The following is a 21,818-nucleotide window of genomic DNA, read 5'->3' as shown; positions in this document are numbered from 1 at the left end:
CCTGGCACAGGCTGCCCAGGGAGGTGGTGGAAGCCTCCTGCCTGGAGGTGTTTGCAGCCAGGCTGGAGGTGGCTGTGAGCAACCTGCTGTGGTGTGAGGTGTCCCTGCCCATGGCAGGGGGTTGGAGCTGGCTGAGCCTTGAGCTCCCTTCCAGCCCTGACATTCTGTGGTTCTATGAGGCCTGTGGGGACACCAAGGTCTGCAGGTCTGGGGGGTACCAGGGTGATGAGGCCTGTGGGGACACCATGGTAATGAGGTCCAGAGACACCAAGGTGACCAAGGCTTTGTGAGGTCACCAAGGTGACCCCAGCCTACAGGGCCCCTGTGGGGACAGGGCTGCAGCCTTGGTGGCAGCAGAGCAGACAGGGCAGTGACACACAGTGCTCAGCCCTCCCTGGCAGGCCTGTGGGCAGGGAAGCTGGGCCAAGGCCATGGGGGACAGCATCCAAGGGGACAGCAGGAAGGGGTGTCCTGTGCTGGCATGAGGCAGGACACAGAGCTGGCCCCAGGACAAAGCCCTCTTGCTCCAGCCACTCTGCAGCTTCAGTCACCTCTCAGCCAACCCCCTGAGCTGGGATGTCAGAGCCAGATGCCTGAGCTGGGAATGTTGAGGAGAGCAGAACCTCTGAGCTAGGACATCAGGGAGAGCTGGATCCCTGAGCTGGAGACCAGGCAAAGCCAGACACTGAGCTGGGGTGCTGGGGAGAGCTGGATGCCTGAACTGGGTACACCAGGGAGAGCTGCATCTCTGAGCTGGACACCAGGGAAAACCAAACCCTGAATTGGGGACACTAGGGAGATCCAGACAGACCCCAAGATGAGTCTTTGGAGAGAGCTGGACCCCTGAGCTGGGACACTGGGAGGAGACAGAACCCTGAGCTAGGATGCTGGGAAGAGACAGCTGGAGACCATAGAGAGCAAGGCTAAAGTGTCAGGGAGAGCTGGGGCTCCAAGCTGGGGTGTGGAGGAGAGATGGATACACCCTGGGCCAGCAGGGTGAGCTGAACCCCTGAGCTGGGATGTAGAGGGGAGATGGATCCTGGAGCTGGGCCAGCAGGGTGAGCTGTTGGGTAGTCAGACCCCCGAGATGAGACGCTGGGAAGTGCCAGCCCCGAGGCAGGACGCTGAGAAGGGCTGGACTGCCAAGCCGGGCCACCAGGGAGGGCTGGAGCCCTGAGTGGGGACTGTGGGGGAGAGCAGGGGGCAGGACTCACCAAAGCATTTGCTCTGGTTGGTGGCACGGTCCACAAAGACTTTGGCAGAGATGACGTTGCCAAAGGGCAAGAACATCTGCGTGAGCTCCGCGTCCCCGAACTCCTGGGGCAGGTGATAAATGAACAGGTTACAGCCCTCGGGACCTGGGGGAGGGGGACACAAAGGACAGGCACAGGTCAGGCAGGGCTCACCGCTGGGGGGAGGGGGGGGGGAGGAGCCGCCGGCCCCCGCCGCAAGGAGCCCCCCTCCGGCCCTCACCTTCTCGCTGCTGCTGCGGGATGAGGGGAGCTTGCTGGGGGAAGGCTTGGCTGATGGGTGCGTAGGCGGTGGGGTATGCTGCTGGAGGGACACAAACACAGCCATGAGACCCCACCCCAGCCCTGCCACGGGCTGCAGACAGCCCTGTCCCCCACTCTCACCCTTGAGGGAGCTGCCCCGGGGCTGCTGGCTTGGGCCTTCCCACCCCGATGCAGGAATGGCTCTCTCCCAGGTGATGGAGGCTGCATCACCAGATGGATGCTGAGTGGGCAGGGGATATGGGGACACCAAGACAAGCATGCCTGTGGGGACACCAAGGTCTGCAGGTCTGGGGGGATACCAGGGTGATGGAGTCTGTGGAGACACCACGGTAATGAGGTCTGGAGACACCAAGGTGACCCAGGTTTTCTGGGGCTGCCAAGGTGACCCAGGCTACAGGGACTCTGTGGTGACAGAGCTGCAGGCCTTGGTGGCAGCAGGAATGCAGTCTCCAAGCTGAGGAAAGCCAACACTTTTGGTTGGAAAAAAACAACCAACAGTTTGGGATCAAAGCTTGGTTTCTCTGTAGGAAATCTGAGAGTCACTGCCAGTGCTCCTAACTCACCACCTGCTGGGCTCAGTGTTCCTCCACAGGCTGCTTTGATTCCTTTCTCTCTGAGGCCCAGCCTGTCAGGCTTGGCCACACAACCACCATCCCAAGGGGTTTTGCTGTCTTGGTGCCTCCATGGCCACCTCTCCCAGCAGGATCCAGCACGGGGCCAGCCCTCCATCACCACCCAGACCTCACCCTCTCTCCTAGGTACAGCCACCAGCTCTCCCCCACGGAGTCATCTCAGCCCCATGAGCATTAACACTCACTTTCCTCCCTGCAGATGTGTGCTGGGAGCACATCTGTGCTGCTGGGGACGAGGGGATAGTGCCCTGCATCAGCGTCACCCCCAGAGCTCCTGCAGGGGCACAGCCCCCCACGCCCACCACCTGGGCACGGTGCCCCAGTCCTGCGGTTCAGACGCTAAGGTGATGATCCCCACTACCAAAAATCAGGCTGAGGAGCAAAGAAGAGAGAGAGGGAAGGAGGACAAAGCAAAGTTTGAGACCTGCATAGTGCTGCATGCCTGCGTAGGCCTGCTGGAGGGGATCTGCCACCGTGGGGCTTTGAGCTGGGGAGAGAAAAGAGAGGAGAAGGAAGAGAGAATGAGCAAGAGGAGCCTGGGCCTGGGCAGCTCCCAGGGAGAGCAACCATGCCAGGGCAGGAGGGAATTTGGTAGGGATGGGTGTACAGCTGCTCCAGCCAGTGTGGTGAGACTCACAGCAAGTCCAACCCTGAACCCATCACTGCCAGGGCACCGCTAACCCATGGCCCTCAGCACCACATCTCCACAGCTTTTAAACCCCTTCAGGGATGGAGACTCCACCACTGCCCTGGGCAGCCTGTGCCAGGCCTTGACAACCCTTTTGGGGAAGAAATTGTTCCTCATGGCCAACCTAAGCCTCCGCTGGTGCAACTTGAGACAGTTTCCTCTTGTCCTGTCCCTTGTTCCTTGGGAGAGGAGACTGACCCCCACCTGGCTCCAGCCTCATTCCAGGGAGTTGTAGAGAGCCAGAAGGTCTCCCCTCAGCCTCCTTTTCTCCAGACTAAACAACCCCAGGTCCCTCCCCAGCCCCTTTTCCAGCTGTGTTGCCCTACTCTGGCCCTGCTCCAGCACCTCCATGTCTTTCTTGGAGTGAGGTCCCCAAAACTGAACCCAGTAGTCAAGTTGTGGTCTCAGCAGTGCTGAGTACCAGGGAACAATCCCTGCCCTGCTCCTGCTGGCCACACCATTGCTGATCCAGGCCAGGATTCTGGTTTGGATGGGAATAAACTGGGGGCAGCACCCTGAGGTTTTGCCCAGCCAACTCCTGATCATGGCTCAGGGGAGGCACCAGCCTGTGTTGGAGGAGAGCTTCCTCCTATTCCAGATGTCAACTGCTAAGCCAAGCTCTGGATGTTGGCACCTGCAGCCCCTGCTTCACCCACACTCAGTTAATGGAGGTTTCAGAGCTCCAGGGACTTGGGTGCTGCTTCTGGAGAAGGAGACCTTCTGGTGGCCTTCCAGGATCTGAAAGGAGCCTACAAGAAAGCTGGGGAGGGACTTTGGAGGGTGTCAGGGAGGGATAGGACTGGAGGAGATGGAGCACAACTAGAAGTGGGGAGATTGAGATTGGCTGTGAGGAAGAAGTTGATCCCCAGGAGGGTGGTGAGAGCCTGGCACAGGCTGCCCAGGGAGGTGGTGGAAGCCTCCTGCCTGGAGGTGTTTGCAGCCAGGCTGGAGGTGGCTGTGAGCAACCTGCTGTGGTGTGAGGTGTCCCTGCCCATGGCAGGGGGGTTGGAACTGGAGGTCCCTTCCAGACCTAACAATTCTGTGATTCTCAAAGCAGGAAGATGGTTCCTACTCCTTCTGCGCCTTGAGGAAGAGAGGGTTTGTACTGGGGCCACAAAAATGACAGGGGGTTGGAGCAGCTCTGCTGTGAGGACAGGCTGAGGGAGCTGTGGGTGTTCAGCCTGAAGAAGAGAAGGCTCCAGGGAGACCTAACAGCAGCCTGCCGGTACCTGTAGGGGGCTCCAGGAAGGCTGGAAAGAGACTATTTTCCAAGGCCTGCAGGAACAAGACCAGGGGCAATGGCTTCAAACTGGAGCAGAGCAGATTGAGATTGGATGTGAGGAACAAGTCCTGCACCAGGAGGGTGGTGGAACACTGGAACAGGTTGCCTGGGGAGGTGGCTGGGGCCCTGTCCCTGGAGATACTCAAGGTGAGGCTCAACAGGGCTCTGGGAAACCTGATTTAGCTGAGGATGTCCCTGCCGAGTGTGGGGGAGGTCAGACTGGATGAGCTTCGGAGGTCCCTTCCAGCCTGGACCATTCTGTGACGGATTCTGTGACCCTGTGACAGCTCAGGTCCTGCTGAGCCCATCTGTGCCTCTACGAAGCGCCCCTGGCGTGCCCCCCGCGAGCCGCCCCGCTGCCGGCCCGGCGGGGGCGCGGGGCAGGTCACCTGGGTAGGGGTGGATGCCGTTGGTGTAGATGGTGTCGGAGGCGGGCTGCCCGTTGGTCTGCGGCGGCAGGGGGCTGAAGCCGTTGACCCCGATGGGCGTAGCGATGCTGGGCACGGGCGCCGTGCTGATCCCCGGGGGGGTGCTGGTACCTGCGGCGGGGTGGGGAGAGGAGGGGGGAGGGGGTGTCAGCACCCTCGCCCCCTGCTCCGAGCGGGAGGGGCGAGCAGAGGGAGGGAAGGTGGCACCTGAAGAGGGGGTGAGCGGGGCAGCCACCAGCCCGCTGACGTTGAAGGCGGCCATCTGCTGCATCTGGGCGGCGGCGATGGCGGCCATGGGGTTCAGGCAGGTCCCCTGCGCCGCTGCCATCAGGGCCGCCTGCTGCTGCATGATCTTCAGAGCAGGGGAGGGGGAGGCAGAGAGAAGGGGGAGTGGGAGACAAGGCAGGAGGGGTAGTTAGCATCCCCTCTCAGCACCCATACGGGAGAGATAACCTTCACCCACCCCCGGCGCTGGGCACAGGAGGAGTTCCAGGTGGTGCTAAAGGAGGTCTGAGTGCCCTACAGCCATGCCAGCCTCACCCAGTGGGGAGCAAAGCCTTCTGCTGTGCCACTCAGCACTGCCACACCAAGCCTGACAGGCACCAGTAGCAGGGGAAGAGCAGTTAGCATCCCCTCTCAGCACCCCTGTATGGGGGGCTTGGAGGAATAACCCTCACCCACCCCCCAGAGCCGGGCACAGGAGGAGCTCCAGGTTGCACTAAAGGAGGTCTGAGTGCCCTACAGACATGCCAGCCTCACCTGGGGGGGAGCAAAGCCTTCTGCTGTGCCCCTCAACGCTGCCACACCAAGCCTGACAGGCACCCGCTGGCACCAATCCAACCCCACACAGATAAAACCGGCCCCCGCCCCGACTCGTGGGGCTCCCCCAGAACCCACCCCCTCCCCCCGCCCAGGTCCTGCCCGGCGCCAGCCCCTACCGCTTGCGTGTAGGCTCCGTAGGCGCCGAACTGGATGGTCATGGGGTTGAAGATGCCCAGCTGCCCTGCCATCTGATGCATCCGCCGCAGGGTCCGCTCCTTGTCCGTGTCCGCGAACTTCACCACCAGGCTGGACGAGGCGCCCTGGGACGGCGGGGGCGGGCAGGGAAGGTGGTGAGACCTCGACAACGCCCCTGGAAAGCTCCTCCCTGCTCCGTGGAGGGAGGGATCCGCCGCCAGCGTGCGGGGCCCCGGGGACGCAGCTCGGCTTGGCAGCGGCGAGCAGCAATCGATGGGAGGTTTAATTATAGCTCCTTTTTTTCTCTCGCTCTCCCCGGCGGCGGCTCCCTGACCTCTGTTTCCTTCCTCCCCTCCTCGTTCCCACTCCTGACCTTCGGCGTTAATTAAGCAGAGCCCCTTTCCTTTCTCTCTAGCGCCCAGGGAATTAGCCCTGCGCGCCCACCACCCCCTGCCCGGGGCTCGGCGCCCGGGCTCGGCTGAGCCTCGGGGTGATCTGGCCAACAAATTGCCCGTCTGCTGGATTCTGATCCAATTAGACAGAGGATCAAATTAGCCGGTGATTGGATCAGGCAAGGCAGCACGGGGTCAAACGGGGCAGGGCGAGAGCCTGGCACTTACCGGCATGGTTTGGCTGCCGTGCAGGCTGTTGATGGCAGCCTGGGCCTCGGCGTGGCTGCCGTACTTCACAAAGGCACAACCTGCCAGCAGAGAGGGGACACGGGGGGGAGGAGGTTGGATTCGGCTGTGGTGGGAGCCAGCACTGTCTAGCCAGCAGGCTCCCACACTCCGTGGGCCCCACGGGGTGCTCCCCCGGCTCGCCGGAGCCCACCTTTGCTGGCACCGTCGGGCCCCCGGAGGATGGTGCACTCCTCGATCTGGCCGAAGGGCTCGAAGAGGCGCCGGACGTCATCCTCGCTCTGCTGCTTCCCCAGCATGCCCACAAAGAGCTTCCTGTCTTCTGGAAACAAACCCGAGCCCGGCAGTGAGCAGCAGCGTGTCACTCCCCATCCCTGTCCCCTCGTGCCTTCGTCTCTAGTGTGCCTGCCAGCGGTGTGAGGCAGAGGAAAAGCCGGGAGACCCCGGAGCCCGGGCAGGGAGCTGTGCCGAGCCGGGTGTTTGTATCGCAGGGCTTATCTCCCTCCTACAAAACACTCGGGGTGGGATAAGCCTTTCCTTAGCAGTGAGGCTGGGAAGAGCTGGCTCCCACTTCCCGGCCCAGAGCTGGAGAGGGAGAAGTGGGCTGCCCACAGCACCGATTGGGGGGCTGCAGCCAGGTGACAGAGCCCCCAGAGCCACAGCCATCGCCTGGCAGCACAACCTGCAGCCTCCAGCCCTGCCCAGGGTCGGGGGTGGGACATACAAATAACCCCAACAGGAGGGAAGGGAGAGCAAATAATGAGAGCTTCATGATTATTGCCAGCATCTGTCCGCTCCCACCGCCTGCTGATGGCAGCTGGCACAGGAAATAAGGTGCCCTGTCAAGAGCGTTGCCCAGGAAAGGAATAAATAACGGCAGGAGCAATTAATGCCCTGCCCGCTCAGGTACCAGGGAGATGAGGTAAGGCAGCAGGGCTGGGCTGTTGTCTAGTTAAACATAAACCACCTCCCCAGCCCAGGGTTGGGTTCAGTTTGGTTTGGTTCGATTTGGTTCAGTTTGGTTTGGTTTAGTTTGGTTCCGTTCGGTTTGGTTTGGTTTGATTTGGTTTAGTTTAGTTTGGTTTAGTTTGGTTCCGTTCGGTTTGGTTCGATTTGGTTTAGTTTGGTTTGGTTTAGTTTGGTTCCGTTCGGTTTGGTTCGATTTGGTTTAGTTTGGTTTGGTTTAGTTTGGTTCCGTTCGGTTTGGTTTGATTTGGTTTAGTTTGGTTTGGTTTAGTTTGGTTCCGTTCGGTTTGGTTCGGTTTGGTTTGGTTCGATTTGGTTTAGTTTGATTTGGTTTAGTTTGGTTTGGTTTAGTTTGGTTCCGTTCGGTTTGGTTCGATTTGGTTCAGTTTGGTTTGGTTCGGTTTGGTTTGGTTTGGTTTGGTTCAGTTTGGTTCGGTGGCCCAGCGTTGCCTCCTGGGTGAGAGGGCTGGAGCTGGGTGCCCTGAGCTCGCCCATCAGTTTTGACTCCTTCCCCAGTGAGGCTCCTTCAAGTGTGTGGTTTACCGGCTGGACCCCCCGGGAGCGGCTTGTGCTGTGTTCAACGTTGTGCTGGGAAGAGGGGCACCCCTATCCTAGCCGTCCCGGGGCTGAGGGCAGGCAGCTCACCATCAGGATCCTGCCCTTGCTCCCAGCACCAGGGTTTTGATCCAGTTCCTGCCAGCTTGCCCAAAGTACCGACTCAGCCTGGAAATGCTGCAAGTGTCCATGGAGGGTTTGGAGGGGGGAAACGAAGGGTGGCAGCTCGTGTTTGAGAGGGGCCTGGGGCAATGTGCAGCCATCTCCTGCTGGGAAGGGAATGTATTGAAGCTGGGAGAGGGGAGATTTGAGACTGGAGATGAGGAAGAAATTCTTTGCAGTGAGGGTGGGGAGACACTGGCACAGGTTGCCAGGGAGGCTGTGGCTGCCTCCTGCCTGGAAGTGTTCAAGGCTAGGCTGGATGAGGCCTTGAGCAGCCTGGGCTGGTGGGAGGTGTCCCTGCCCAGGGCAGGGGGATTGAAAACAGATGATCTTTCAGGTCCCTTCCAACCCAAAGCACTCTGTGACTCTATGAACTCTGCCAGGTAGCTCCAGGCAGGTAGTTGGGAGGCTTGATAAATGAAGGGGCTGTCATGGGGCAGCTGCCTGACACTCTGCCCAGCATGATGCCAGGATACCCATAGCATGACATCAAGATGTGCATGGTATGATGTCAGGGACGATGTCAGGATGTTCTCAGCATGGTGGCAGGATGCTCCTCCCAGCTGGCCAGGCAGGGAGAGCACAGCTCACATGCGGTGGGCACTCCAGTTCAGATGCCACCACCACCTTTGGCAGGTTTCTCTGCAAACCTACCTCCTCCCATCAGTCTCTTGTGACGTCACTGTGTCTCCCTGGGTGACCCTGAGTGCCCCTGCCCACACCAGGCGGCTGGGGAAGGGGGGAACCTACCTCCTCGGCCCTCACTGTCAGCTGGCTTCACCTGGATGGGGCGGTTCATCTGCAAGACACAAACGGCAGCAGGCTGTCAGTGGTGGTGCCATGGCCCTGCCCAGCCCCTTTCCATGGGGGGGTTGCAGGATTTGGTACCAGCCTGGCACAGGAGGCAGGGGAACAGAGGAGGGACCTGCAAGAAGAGAGCTGGGTCTCGTGGCCACGCTGAGCTGGGGCTGCTGCGGGCAGAGGGCAATGCCACAGCCTAGGGTCGGAGAGGTACCCGGTGCCGCAGGCGCCCACCGGGCCAGCGGTGCCAGCCTTGGCTGCCTGCCTGCTTTCCTCGACTGCAAAGGACTGCAGAGGCGGCAGCAGTGCCCAGGGAGCCCCGGCCCCTCCGGCAGCACCCTCACCCCTTCTCCTTTGCCCGGCTCTCACCCAATTTCGTCCTCCTCCGGCGTGTCGGCCTGGAGCGTGCCCACAAGGGTGCCAGGCGTGTGCGGGGCAGGACGCACCAGGCCGGCATTCGCAGCCCCGGGCCGAAACACGCAGCCCCGGGCCCGCTGCCCCACCGAGCCGTTTCTCCTCCTCTCTTCCCCCAGCCCTTCTTTCCCTCCCCCCTCCTCCTCTTTTAGCAGCAAACCGGCACAATGATGGCCGTTGCCAGGGCAACAGGCGTGCTTCCCCCGCGCTGCTGCGGGAGCCCGGGCACATGTGCTCGATGGGGTCGTCACGGCAACGCCGGGATGTCACGCATGACGGGGCGGCTGTGCGCGCCCCCGCCCCGCGCCGCGCCCCCGCCCCCGCCCCGCCGCTCGGCTCCGCTCGCACCCACGCCGGGGGCTGCCTGCGCCCCAAACCCTCCCCCCCCGGCGCTGTCCCCGTGCACCCCTCCGCTGGCATCCTCAAATTTAAAGGCTGGGTGGGGACAACGTGAGATCCCCACCCCCCCTCCTGCCCGCCTCAGCCCCCAGGCCGAGGAAGAGGATGGGTAAGGAAGGAGAAGGAGGGAGGTTTCCACAGCAACCGCCTCGTCTCCAGGGAAACGCGGGGAGAAATGTCAGCGCTGAGCCTAGGATGGTCCACGGAGGGGACTGAGTCAGCCGTGGGGTGGCACCGAGGGACGCAGGAGCCACCTACCCGTCCTCGTGGGGACCCATCGTGTCCACCGGTTCCCCACAAACCACCCCCCCATCCTTTGCACCGGGGCAGGGTCCCGGTGAGACAACAACATCTCCCCATGCTCTGTCCGGGAGGAGGGGCTCCCGTTATCTTGGGGGGGGGCTGGGGGGCCTGCCCAGCTTCCACCAGGCTGCCAGTCGCATTTGCCACCGTGATGGCCTTCGGTGGAGTGACTTTCGCGTGGCCGCTGCCGTACGATGAACGCAATGAAGGCAGCAGGCAGGCAGCAGGCAGGCAGGGCGTGGGATTTAGCCGAACGTTTGGGGAGCCGCAGAGCCTGGCTGGGCTCTGCCTGCCGTCTCCGCTCGCCGCTTATTAAACTCCATCGATTCTCCGCGAGCGGCTGATGTTTATAAACGCCAGCCCTCGGGGAGCAGCTAACCTACCCCGCGGCCGCCGCGCCGTGCCGCGCCGTGCCGCGGATCAGCCGCCCCGGCCCGCTGGCCCCCTGCCGCCGCCCCGCAGCCGCCCCCGGCATGCTCGGTTTCCCCCCGCACAGGTGGACGGCGTGGGCGCCCAGGCCTCCCATCTGTCTGACTCCAGGGCATCCCTGCACCGCTTCCCCATGGCCCACACAGTCACCCATGGCTGCCCAACAGCCTTTCCCAGCCGTCCTCTGGCACCCAAAAAAACACCCAGACATCCACCCCCCCAGCCAGCCGTCCTTCACTCAGCCCTGACACCCAAACCATCACCCACACCCCCACCTCCCCCTGAGATTCACCCATCGAGTACCCCCAATACCCATCCCTGTGGCACCCATCCATCCCCACAGCACTCATCCGTCCTCCCACCACACAACACTCATCCATCCCAACACCCATCCCCATCCCAACACACAGCCAGGTGCCACTCATCCATCCCAACACCCATCTGTGTCCTCAACATCCATCCATCCCAACACCCATCCCCATCCCCAACACTCATCCATGTCCCACTCATCCATGTCCCCAACACCCATCCCCATCCCCAACACTCATGCATCCCCACACTCATCTGTGTCCCCAAGTCTCATCCATGTCCCCAACACTCATCCATCCCAACACCCATCTGTGTCCCCAACACTCATCCATCCCAACACCCTTCCATGTCCCCAACACCCATCCATCTCCCCAACACCCATCTGTGTCTGCAACACTCATCCATGTCCCCAACACTCATCCATCCCAACACCCATCTGTGTCCCCAACACCCATCCATGTCCCCAACACCCATCCATGTCCCCAACACCCATCCGTGTCCCCAACACCCATCCATGTCCCCAACACCCATCCATGTCCCCAACACTCATCTGTGTCCCCAACACCCGTCCATGTCCCCAACACCCATCTGTGTCCCCAACACCCATCCATGTCCCCAACACTCGTCCATGTCCCCAACACCCATCCATGTCCCCAACACCCATCCGTGTCCCCAACACCCATCCATGTCCCCAACACCCATCTGTGTCCCCAACACCCATCCATGTCCCCAACACCCATCCATGTCCCCAACACCCATCTGTGTCCCCAACACCCATCTGTGTCCCCAACACCCATCTGTGTCCCCAACACTCATCCATGTCCCCAACACTCATCTGTGTCCCCAACACCCATCCATGTCCCCAACACCCATCTGTGTCCCCAACACTCATCTGTGTCCCCAACACCCATCCATGTCCCCAACACCCATCCATGTCCCCAACACTCATCCATCCCAACACCCATCCATCTCCCCAACACCCATCCATCTCCCCAACACCCATCTGTGTCTGCAACACTCATCCATGTCCCCAACACTCATCCATCCCAACACCCATCTGTGTCCCCAACACTCATCCATCCCAACACCCATCTGTGTCCCAAACACCCATCCATGTCCCCAACACCCATCTGTGTCCCCAACACCCATCCATGTCCCCAACACTCATCTGTGTCCCCAACACCCATCCATGTCCCCAACACCCATCCATGTCCCCAACACTCATCTGTGTCCCCAACACCCATCCATGTCCCCAACACCCATCTGTGTCCCAAACACCCATCCATGTCCCCAACACCCGTCTCCCCAACTCCCATCCATGTCCCCAACACTCATCTGTGTCCCAAACACCCATCCATGTCCCCAACACTCATCCATGTCCCCAATACCCATCCATGTCCCCAACACCCATCTGTGTCTGCAGCACTCATCCATCTCCCCAACCCTCATCCATCCCAACACCCATCCGTCTCCCCAACACCCATCCATCTCCCCAACACCCATCCATGCCCCCAACACCCATCCATGTCCCCAACACCCATGCATGCCCCCAACACCCATCCCTCCACCTCCAACACCCAGTCACACCTATAGCACCATTGCACCTGCCCAGCTCTCACCTCCCTCCCACCCTCCTTTCCATCTCCACAGCACCCACACATCCACCCACCCATCCCCCAACCCCCACCCCAGTCCCCTGAGCCTTCCTCACACACCCCAAGGGTTACAGAAAACCCTGTCTGGGGTGTCCTAGCACCCACCAGTGCCATCCCCCATGGGTGTCCCACAGAGCCCCAGCTACAGCACCCCATGGCCAAGCCACCAGTGTGCTACAGCCCGAGGCAGTCACCACTGGTTGCTAAACCACAACCTGAGCTCTTGGGCAAGGTTGTGCTCCAGCCAAACTTGGAGCTCTGCAGCAGCCTGGGCACCAAGGAGAGCCAGTCTGGGTAGAAGCCTCATCCCTGAAGGTTTTTAAGGGCAGGCAACCTGCTCTGGTGTGAGGTTTCCCTGCCCATAGCAGTGGGGTTGGAACTGGCTGATCCTTGAGCTCCCTTCCAACCCTAACAATTCTGTGATCCTGCGAATGACTGCCAGGGGGCCTGCCCCACGGCACAAGGTCACTTCTGCCCCTCGTTCCTTCCCTGGTGTCACCCTCCTACTCCTTGCACCCAACAGCCACAGGATCCAGCAGGCCACCACACATTCCAGTGAACCAAGATGGAGGCACTGGGTGCTGCTGGAACAGTGGGCACCCATAGGAGCCTGCTGCCCGTGGCACTGCCCAGGGAGACAAGCACCAGGGTACAGGCAGCCACTCCTCCACGGGAACACCCTGCGGGAGCCGCGAGTGGTACGCTGCCAGTGAGGGGACACTGCTGGCCTCAGGGCAGCCACAGCCCCGCACAGCAGCCCCGCACGGGCACCCTGCAGGCCAGGCGCAGCGCCCCGTGCCCTGCGGCCGCGCTCCCGCACCCCGACGCGGCCCCGCGCACGGCGCCCGCGCCTCACGGTCCCGCACCCCCCGCCGCGTGCCTGCCCACCCCCCTCACCCCCCCGCGCGGCCCCACGTGCCGCCACGCACCGCCACAGCCCCGTGCCCGCCCCCAGCCCGGAGTCCTCGTGTGCCCCCCGGCCGCCCGCAGCCGCACACCCGCTCGACACCCACGGCACCCTCCCCGCAGCGCTGAGCCCTGCAGGGCCGCAGGCAGCGCCCCAGGGTGCACGGCCGGCAGCCGGCCCCACGGCGGCACCCACTCCACATCCTCGCTGCCACCCACGCGCGCCGGGCACCACGCAAGCCCGGCGTGCGCACACACTCCGCTCCCTGCTGGCACCCCCCGGGCACAACAGCACCGCCCCCACCACCGCCGGGCGCAGAGACCCCCTGAGCGCCTGCCGGCACCCGCACGGCCACCTCGCACGCCCACCCACCAGCCCCGGGTGCAACCTTCCCCCAACCCCTCCCCAGCACCCCCCGGGGGCAAGCTCACACCCCCGGCCCGTGCACCTCTGCAGCCCTCTGCACCATCTGTGGGCACGACCCCCTCCCCAACACAATCTCTTGCACACTTGCAAGCACACGCACGACATCAACACACACAACACCAACACACACACAGCCCAGCCCAGCCTGGAAAAATACACCCTGCAGCCAGCACACAAACACCCCCGGTGCAGGTACACCCTCTCCACACAATCCATCTGCCTGCAAATACACCCTGCCCACCACCCCCCAGCTCAGCGTGCAGATAACACCCTCCTCAGCCATACCCACTCACACACACAGCATCCCTGTGCCCAGGTACACCCTGCTCACCAACACCCCCGCCGCCAACACCCTCCCCATGCAAGGCTGCAGATACATCAACACACACCCCGCTGTGTGCAAACACACCCTCGCCACCAACAGCCACCCTGCCAGCACATGCACCCCAGCCCTGGCTGCAGATACACCCTGAGCACTCCTCTACCCCCAGCCCCAGCTGCACATACACCCTGAGCACCATCACTGCCCTACCCCCAGCCCTGTGCACAGATACACCCTGTGCACAGATACACCCTGAGCACCATCACTGCCCTACCCCCAGTCCTGGCTGCAGATACACCCTGAGCACCAACATCCCCCATTCATGGGTGTAAAAACATCCTCTCCACCAACACCCCCCATTCATGGCTGCAAAACCACCCTCCACACAACATCTCCCAATTCATGGGTGTAAAAACATCCTCCTCACCAACACCTCCCCATTCATGGGTGCAAAACCACCCTCCCTCCAGCACCCTCCCCCCATTCTTGTGAGCAGATACACTCTCATCACCAACAGCCCCTCATCCCCACCGCTGGGAGCAGGTACACCCTCCTCACCAACACCCACATCCACACACCCCCATCCCTGGGAGCAGGTACACCCTCCTCACCCACACCCCCATCTCTATGTTCAGATGCACCCTGTTCACTAACCACCCCCTGGCCCTGGAAGCAAATACATCCTGATGACCAGGACCCCCATCCCTACTTCAAGATATACCCTGGTGACCAACACCGGCATCGCTAGATTCAGTACACCCTGACCACCAACACTGTCCCCATCCCCAGGTTCAGAGACACCCTGACCACCAACACCCCCACCACTAGGTTCAGAGACACCCCGACCACCAACACCCCCATCCCCAGGTTCAGATACACCCTGACCACCGAACCCCCCGACCCCTGGCAGCAGATGCGCTCTCCTCACCCCCAGCATCCCTGGGTGCACACATCCCCGGGAAGAGCTCCCCACCCCCATCACCCCTGGGGGTGCGGATGCCCCCGCGCACGCCGAGACTCCCTGCCCGAGCCGAGCCCAGCCGAGGCGAGCCGAGCCGAGCCGGCGGCAGACAAAGGCGGGGCCCTACCTCGATGCAGAGGATCTTGGACCCGCTGGGCACCCACAGCACGGGCGGCCGCGGCCCGGGAGCCGGCACCTGCGGCAGCTGCATGGCCCGACCCGGCCCGGCTCGGCTCGGCTCGGCTCGCCTCGCTTCAGGCCGGCCCTACACGGCTCCACCCGAGGCGGCTCGGCTCGGCTCGGTCCGGCCCGCTTTCGGCTCGGCTCGCGCAGCGGCGCGCGGGAGGCGGAGCGCGGGGAGGGGCGGCAGCAGTCCCGACGAGCCGGGCCGAGCCGAGCCGAGCCGGGCCGAGCCGAGCCGAGGCGAGCCGAGGCGAGCCGAAGCGAGCCGGGCGGAGGAGATGTGCAGGAGACACGCCCACCCGAGCAGGGGGGCGGGGCATGGGCCGGGGTCGGGGAGCACGGGGCTGGGGGCACAGCGCAGAGGGCATGCAGGGGCATGGGGATGCACACTGCCAGGGAGAGACAGCTCCAGGGCAGGGCGCAGCGGAGGGGCTGAAAGCACAGACAGAGGGGGAGAAGAGACATAGGGGGACAAGAGCTATAGGGTGAGAGCACAGCTATAGGTTGAGCACAGCTATAGGGTGAGAGCATAGCTATAGGGTGAGCACAGCTATAGGGTGAGGGCACAGCTATAGGGTGAGCACAGCTATAGGGTGAGAGCATAGCTATAGGGTGAGCACAGCTATAGGGTGAGGGCACAGCTATAGGGTGAGGGCACAGCTATAGGGCGACCACAGCAATAGGGTGAGAGCATAGCTATAGGGTGAGAGCACAGCTATAGAGTGAGAGCACAGCTATAGGGTGAGAGCACAGCTATAGTGTGAGAGCACAGCTATAGAGTGAGAGCACAGCTATAGGGTGAGAGCACAGCTATAGGGTGAGTGCACAGATATAGAGTGAGAGCACAGCTATAGGGTGAGAGCACAGCTATAGGGTGAGTGCACAGATATAGAGTGAGAGCACAGCTATAGGGTGAGAGCACAGCTATAGAGTGAGGGCACAGCTATAGGGTGAGAGCACAGCTATAGGGTGAGTGCACAGCTATAGGGTGAGAGCACAGCTATAGGGTGAGGGCACAGCTATAGGGTGAGAGCACAGCTATAGGGTGAGTGCACAGATATAGGGTGAGTGCACAGCTATAGAGTGAGAGCACAGCTATAGGGTGAGAGCACAGCTATAGAGTGAGAGCACAGCTATAGGGTGGAGAGCACAGCTTAGGGTGAGAGTATAGCTAAAGGGTGAGCAGAGCTATAGAGTGAGAGCACAGCTATAGGGTGAGAGCACAGCTATAGTGAGGGCACAGCTATAGGGTGAGAGCATGGCTATAGGTTGAGCACAGCTATAGGGTGAGAGCACAGCTATAGGTTGAGCACAGCGATAGGGTGAGAGCACAGCTATAGAGTGAGCACAGCGATAGGGTGAGAGCATAGCTATAGGGTGAGCACAGCTATAGGGTGAGGGCACAGCTATAGGTTGAGCAAAGCTATAGGGTGAGAGCATAGCTATAGGGTGAGCACAGCTATAGGGTGAGGGCACAGCTATAGGGTGAGCACAGCTACAGGGTGAGAGCATAGCTATAGGGTGAGCACAGCTATAGGGTGAGGGCACAGCTATAGGGTGAGCACAGCGATAGGGTGAGAGCATAGCTATAGGGTGAGAGCACAGCTATAGAGTGAGAGCACAGCTACAGGGTGAGAGCATAGCTATAGGGTGAGTGCACAGCTATAGGGTGAGCACAGCTATAGGATGAGGGCACAGCTATAGGGTGAGCACAGCGATAGGGTGAGAGCATAGCTATAGGGCGACCACAGCGATAGGGTGAGAGCATAGCTATAGGATGAGAGCACAGCTATAGAGTGAGAGCACAGCTATAGGGTGAGTGCACAGCTATAGGGTGAGAGCACAGCTATAGGGTGACTGCACAGATATAGAGTGAGAGCACAGCTATAGGGTGAGAGCACAGCTATAGGGTGAGTGCACAGATATAGAGTGAGAGCACAGCTATAGGGTGAGAGCACAGCTATAGGGTGAGTGCACAGATATAGAGTGAGAGCACAGCTATAGGGTGAGAGCACAGCTATAGGGTGACTGCACAGATATAGAGTGAGAGCACAGCTATAGGGTGAGAGCACAGCTATAGGGTGAGGGCACAGATATAGAGTGAGAGCACAGCTATAGGGTGAGAGCACAGCTATAGAGTGAGGGCACAGCTATAGGGTGAGAGCACAGCTATAGGGTGAGAGCACAGATATAGAGTGAGAGCACAGCTATAGGGTGAGAGCACAGCTATAGAGTGAGGGCAGAGCTATAGGGTGAGAGCACAGCTATAGGGTGAGTGCACAGCTATAGGGTGAGAGCACAGCTATAGGGTGAGGGCACAGCTATAGGGTGAGAGCACAGCTATAGGGTGAGTGCACAGATATAGAGTGAGAGCACAGCTATAGAGTGAGAGCACAGCTATAGAGTGAGGGCACAGCTATAGGGTGAGAGCACAGCTATAGGGTGAGAGCATAGCTATAGGGTGAGTGCACAGCTATAGGGTGAGTGCACAGCTATAGGGTGAGAACACAGCTATAGGGTGAGTGCACAGCTATAGGGTGAGAACACAGCTATAGAGTGAGTGCACAGCTATAGGGTGAGGGCACAGCTATAGGGTGAGAGCATAGCTACAGGGTGAGTGCACAGCTATAGGGTGAGAACACAGCTATAGGGTGAGTGCACAGCTATAGGGTGAGAACACAGCTATAGGGTGAGTGCACAGCTATAGGGTGAGAGCATAGCTAAAGGGTGAGCAGAGCTATAGAGTGAGAGCACAGCTATAGGGTGAGAGCACAGCTATAGGGTGGAGAGCACAGCTTAGGGTGAGAGCATGGCTATAGGGTGAGGGAACAGCTATAGGGTTGAGGGAACAGCTATAGGGTTGAGAGCACAGCTATAGGGTGAGCACAGCTATAGGGTTGAGAGCTCAGCTATAGGGTGAGCACAGCTGTAGGGTTGTGAGCACAGCTATAGGGTTGAGAGCACAGCTATAGAGTGAGAGCACAGCTATAGGGTGAGGGCACAGCTATAGGGTGAGTGCACAGCTCTAGGGTGAGCACAGCTATAGGGTGAGAGCAAAGCTACAGGGCGTGCAGAGCTATAGGGCTGAGAGCACAACTATAGAGTGAGAGCAGAGCTATAGGGTTGAGAGCACAGCTATAGAGTGAGAGCACAGCTCTAGGGTGAGAGCACAGCTATAGGGTGAGGGCACAGCTATAGGGTGAGTGCACAGCTATAGGGTGAGGGCACAGCTATAGGGTGAGTGCATAGGTATAGGGTGTGATCACAGATATCCGGTGTACAACAGCTATAAGGTGAGAGCACAGCGATAGAGTGTGCAAGAGCTATAGGGTGAGTGCACAGCTATAGGGTGAGCACACCTACAGGTTGAGAGCACAGCTATGGGGTAAGAACAGTTATAGACTGAGTGCACAGCTATAGGGTGAGAGCACAGCTATAGGATGAGAGCACAGCTATAGGGTAAGAGCACAGCTATAGGGTGAGCAAAGCCATAGGCTGGAGAGTACAGCTGTAGGGTGAGAGCAAAGCTATAGGGTGGAGTGCCCAGCTATAGAGTGAGAGCACAGCTACTGGGTGAGTGCACAGCTATAGGTGAGAGCACAGCTATAGGGTGAGTGCACAGCTACAGGGTGAGTGCACAGCTATAGGGTGAGTGCACAGCTATAGGGTGAGAGCACAGTTATAGGGTATGAGTGCACAGCTATAGACTGAGAGCACAGCTATAGGATGAGAGTACAGCTATAGAGTGAGAGCACAGCTATAGGGTGAGAGCACAGCTATAGAGTGAGAGCACAGCTATAGGGTGAGTGCACAGCTATAGAGTGAGTGCAGAGCTATAGGGTAAGAGCACAGCTATAGGGTGAGAGCACAGCTATAGGGTGAGTGCACAGCTATAGGGTGAGAGCACAGCTATAGAGTGAGAGCACAGCTATAGGGTGAGAGCACAGCTATAGGGTGAGCACAGCTATAGGGTGAGCACAGCTATATGGTTGAGAGCACAGCTATAGGGTGAGTGCACAGCTATAGAGTGAGAGCACAGCTATAGAGTGAGTGCAGAGCTATAGGGTGAGAGCACAGCCACAGAGTGAGAGCATAGCTATAGGGTGAGAGCACAGCTATAGAGTGAAAGCACAGCTATAGGGTGAGAGCACAGCTGTAGACTGAGTGCACAGCTATAGGGTGAGAGCATAGCTATAGGATGAGAGCACAGCTATAGGGTGAGAGCACAGCCATAGAGTGAGAGCACAGCCATAGGGTGAGTGCACAACTATAGGGTATGAGTGCACAGCTATAGAGTGAGAGCACAGCTATAGGATGAGAGCACAGCTATAGGGTGAGAGCACAGCTATAGAGTGAGAGCACAGCTATAGGGTGAGTGCACAGCTATAGGGTGAGTGAACAGCTATAGAGTGAGAGCACAGCTATAGGGTGAGAGCACAGCTATAGAGTGAGAGCACAGCTATAGGGTGAGTGCAGAGCTACAGGGTGAGAGCACAGCTATAGGGTGAGAGCACAGGTATAGAGTGAGAGAACAGCTATAGGGTGAGCACAGCAATAGGGTGAGCAAAGCTATAGGGTGGAGAGTACAGCTATAGGGTGAGTGCACAGCAATAGGTTGAGTGCACAGCTACAGAGTGACAGTACAGCTATAGGGAGGGAGCACAGCTATAGGGTGACTGCACAGCTATATGGTGAGAGCACAGTATAGAGTGAGAGCACAGCTATAGGGTGAGTGCACAGCTATAGGGTGAGAGCACAGCTATAGGTAGGGAGTACAGCTCTAGAGTGAGAGCACAGCTATAGGGTGAGAGCACAGCTATAGGGTGAGAACACAGCTATAGGTAGGGAGTACAGCTATAGAGTGAGAGCACAGCTATAGGGTGAGAGCTCAGCTATAGGGTGAGAGCACAGCTATAGAGTGAGTGCACAGCTATAGGGTGAGAGCACAGCTATAGGGTGATAGCACAGCTATAGAGTGAGTGCACAGCTATAGGGTGAGCAGAGATATAGGCTGAGCAAAGCTATAGGGTGGACAGTACAGCTGTAGGGTGAGAGCACATCTGTAGGGCGAACACAGCTATAGGGTTGAGAGCACAGGTATAGAGTGACAGCATAGGTATAGGGTGAGAGCACAGATATACGGTGTGCAACAGCTATAGGGTGAGAGCACAGCTATAGGGTGAGTGCACAGCTATAGAGTGTGCAAGAGCTATAGGGTGAGTGCACAGCTATAGGGTTAGTGCTCCTACAGGTTGAGAGCACAGCTATAGGGTAAGAACAGCTGTAGACTGAGTGCACAGCTACAGGGTGAGAGCATAGCTATAGGAAGAGAGCACAGCTATAGGGTGAGAGCACAGCTATAGGGTGAGAGCACAGCCATAGAGTGAGAGCACAGCTATAGGGTGAGCACAGCAATAGGGTGAGCAAAGCTATAGGGTGGAGAGTACAGCTATAGGGTGAGTGCACAGCAATAGGTTGAGTGCACAGCTACAGAGTGACAGTACAGCTATAGGGAGGGAGCACAGCTATAGGGTGACTGCACAGCTATATGGTGAGAGCACAGTATAGAGTGAGAGCACAGCTATAGGGTGAGTGCACAGCTATAGGGTGAGTGCACAGCTATAGGGTGAGTGCACCTCCAGGTTGTCTGCATAGTTATAGCGTAAGCACTGCAATAGGGTTGCGAGCACAGCTATAGGGTGAGAGCACAGCTATAGGTAGGGAGTACAGCTCTAGAGTGAGAGCACAGCTATAGGGTGAGAGCACAGCTATAGGTAGGGAGTACATCTATAGAGTGAGAGCACAGCTATAGGGTGAGTGCACAGCTATAGGGTGAGTGCACAGCTATAGGTAGGGAGTACAGCTATAGAGTGAGAGCACAGCTATAGGGTGAGAGCACAGCTATAGGTAGGGAGTATAGCTATAGAGTGAGAGCACAGCTATAGGGTGAGAGCACAGCTATAGGGTGAGCACATTATATAGAGTGAGAGCACAGCTATAGGATGAGAGCACAGCTATAGGGTGAGAGCACAGCTATAGGCTGAGAGCACAGCCATAGAGTGAGAGCACAGCCATAGGGTGAGTGCACAGCTATAGGGTTGAGAGCTCAGGTATAGGGTTGAGAGCTCAGCTATAGAGTGAGAGCACAGCTATAGAGTGAGAGCACAGCTATAGGGTGATAGCACAGCTATAGAGTGAGTGCACAGCTATAGGGTGAGAGCACAGCTATAGGGTGATAGCACAGCTATAGAGTGAGTGCACAGCTATAGGGTGAGAGCACAGCTATAGGGTGAGAGCACATCTACAGAGTCAGTGCACAGCTACAGGGTGAGCACAGCTATAGGGTGAGCACAGCTATATGGTTGGGAGCACAGCTATAGAGTGAGAGCAGAGCTATAGGGTGAGCAGAGATATAGGCTGAGCAAAGCTATAGGGTGGACAGTACAGCTATAGGGTGAGAGCACAGCTATAGGTAGGGAGTACAGCTCTAGAGTGAGAGCACAGCTATAGGGTGAGAACACAGCTATAGGTAGGGAGTACAGCTGTAGGGTGAGAGCACAGCTGTAGGGCGAACACAGCTATAGGGTTGAGAGCACAGCTATAGAGTGACAGCATAGGTATAGGGTGAGAGCACAGATATACGGTGTGCAACAGCTATAGGGTGAGAGCACAGCTGTTGAGTGTGTAAGAGCTATAGGGTGAGTGCACAGCTATAGGGTGAGTGCACCTACAGGTTGAGAGCACAGCTATAGCGTAAGAACAGCTGTAGACTGAGTGCACAGCTATAGGGTGAGAGCATAGCTATAGGAAGAGAGCACAGCTATAGGGTGAGAGCACAGCTATAGAGTGAGAGCACAGCTATAGAGTGACATCATAGGTATAGGGTG

At 58.9% G+C, this 21,818-nt stretch overlaps 1 protein-coding gene across 5 annotated transcripts in view; it reads right to left on the bottom strand.

Moving 5' to 3' along the window:
• Window positions 1–21,818, bottom strand: part of CELF6 (CUGBP Elav-like family member 6) — a 55,316-nt gene that overhangs the window by 13,799 nt on the left and 19,699 nt on the right. Inside the window, exons 1-10 of one of the 5 annotated variants that reach the window (XM_054168730.1) lie at window positions 14,876–14,984; window positions 8,573–8,621; window positions 6,333–6,461; window positions 6,122–6,201; window positions 5,483–5,626; window positions 4,752–4,896; window positions 4,506–4,655; window positions 2,571–2,633; window positions 1,474–1,554; window positions 1,215–1,358 (exon numbers count right to left, since the gene is read on the bottom strand). In XM_054168730.1, coding sequence (XP_054024705.1) covers window positions 1,215–1,358; window positions 1,474–1,554; window positions 2,571–2,633; window positions 4,506–4,655; window positions 4,752–4,896; window positions 5,483–5,626; window positions 6,122–6,201; window positions 6,333–6,461; window positions 8,573–8,621; window positions 14,876–14,959 — 1,069 coding nt within the window. In that variant the 5' untranslated portion in view covers window positions 14,960–14,984. Of the gene's footprint in view, window positions 1–1,214; window positions 1,359–1,473; window positions 1,555–2,570; window positions 2,634–4,505; window positions 4,656–4,751; window positions 4,897–5,482; window positions 5,627–6,121; window positions 6,202–6,332; window positions 6,462–8,572; window positions 8,622–14,875; window positions 14,985–21,818 lie in introns of those variants that run through there. The other 4 variants (XM_054168731.1, XM_054168729.1, XM_054168727.1 and 1 more) reach the window with 4 other exon arrangements.

Source organism: Dryobates pubescens, chromosome 17 (genome assembly GCF_014839835.1).
Source record: "Dryobates pubescens isolate bDryPub1 chromosome 17, bDryPub1.pri, whole genome shotgun sequence".
NCBI classification, from domain to species: domain Eukaryota; kingdom Metazoa; phylum Chordata; class Aves; order Piciformes; family Picidae; genus Dryobates; species Dryobates pubescens.
Note: the sequence above shows the minus strand (reverse complement) of the source record. Positions and strands in the feature narration are given on the sequence as shown.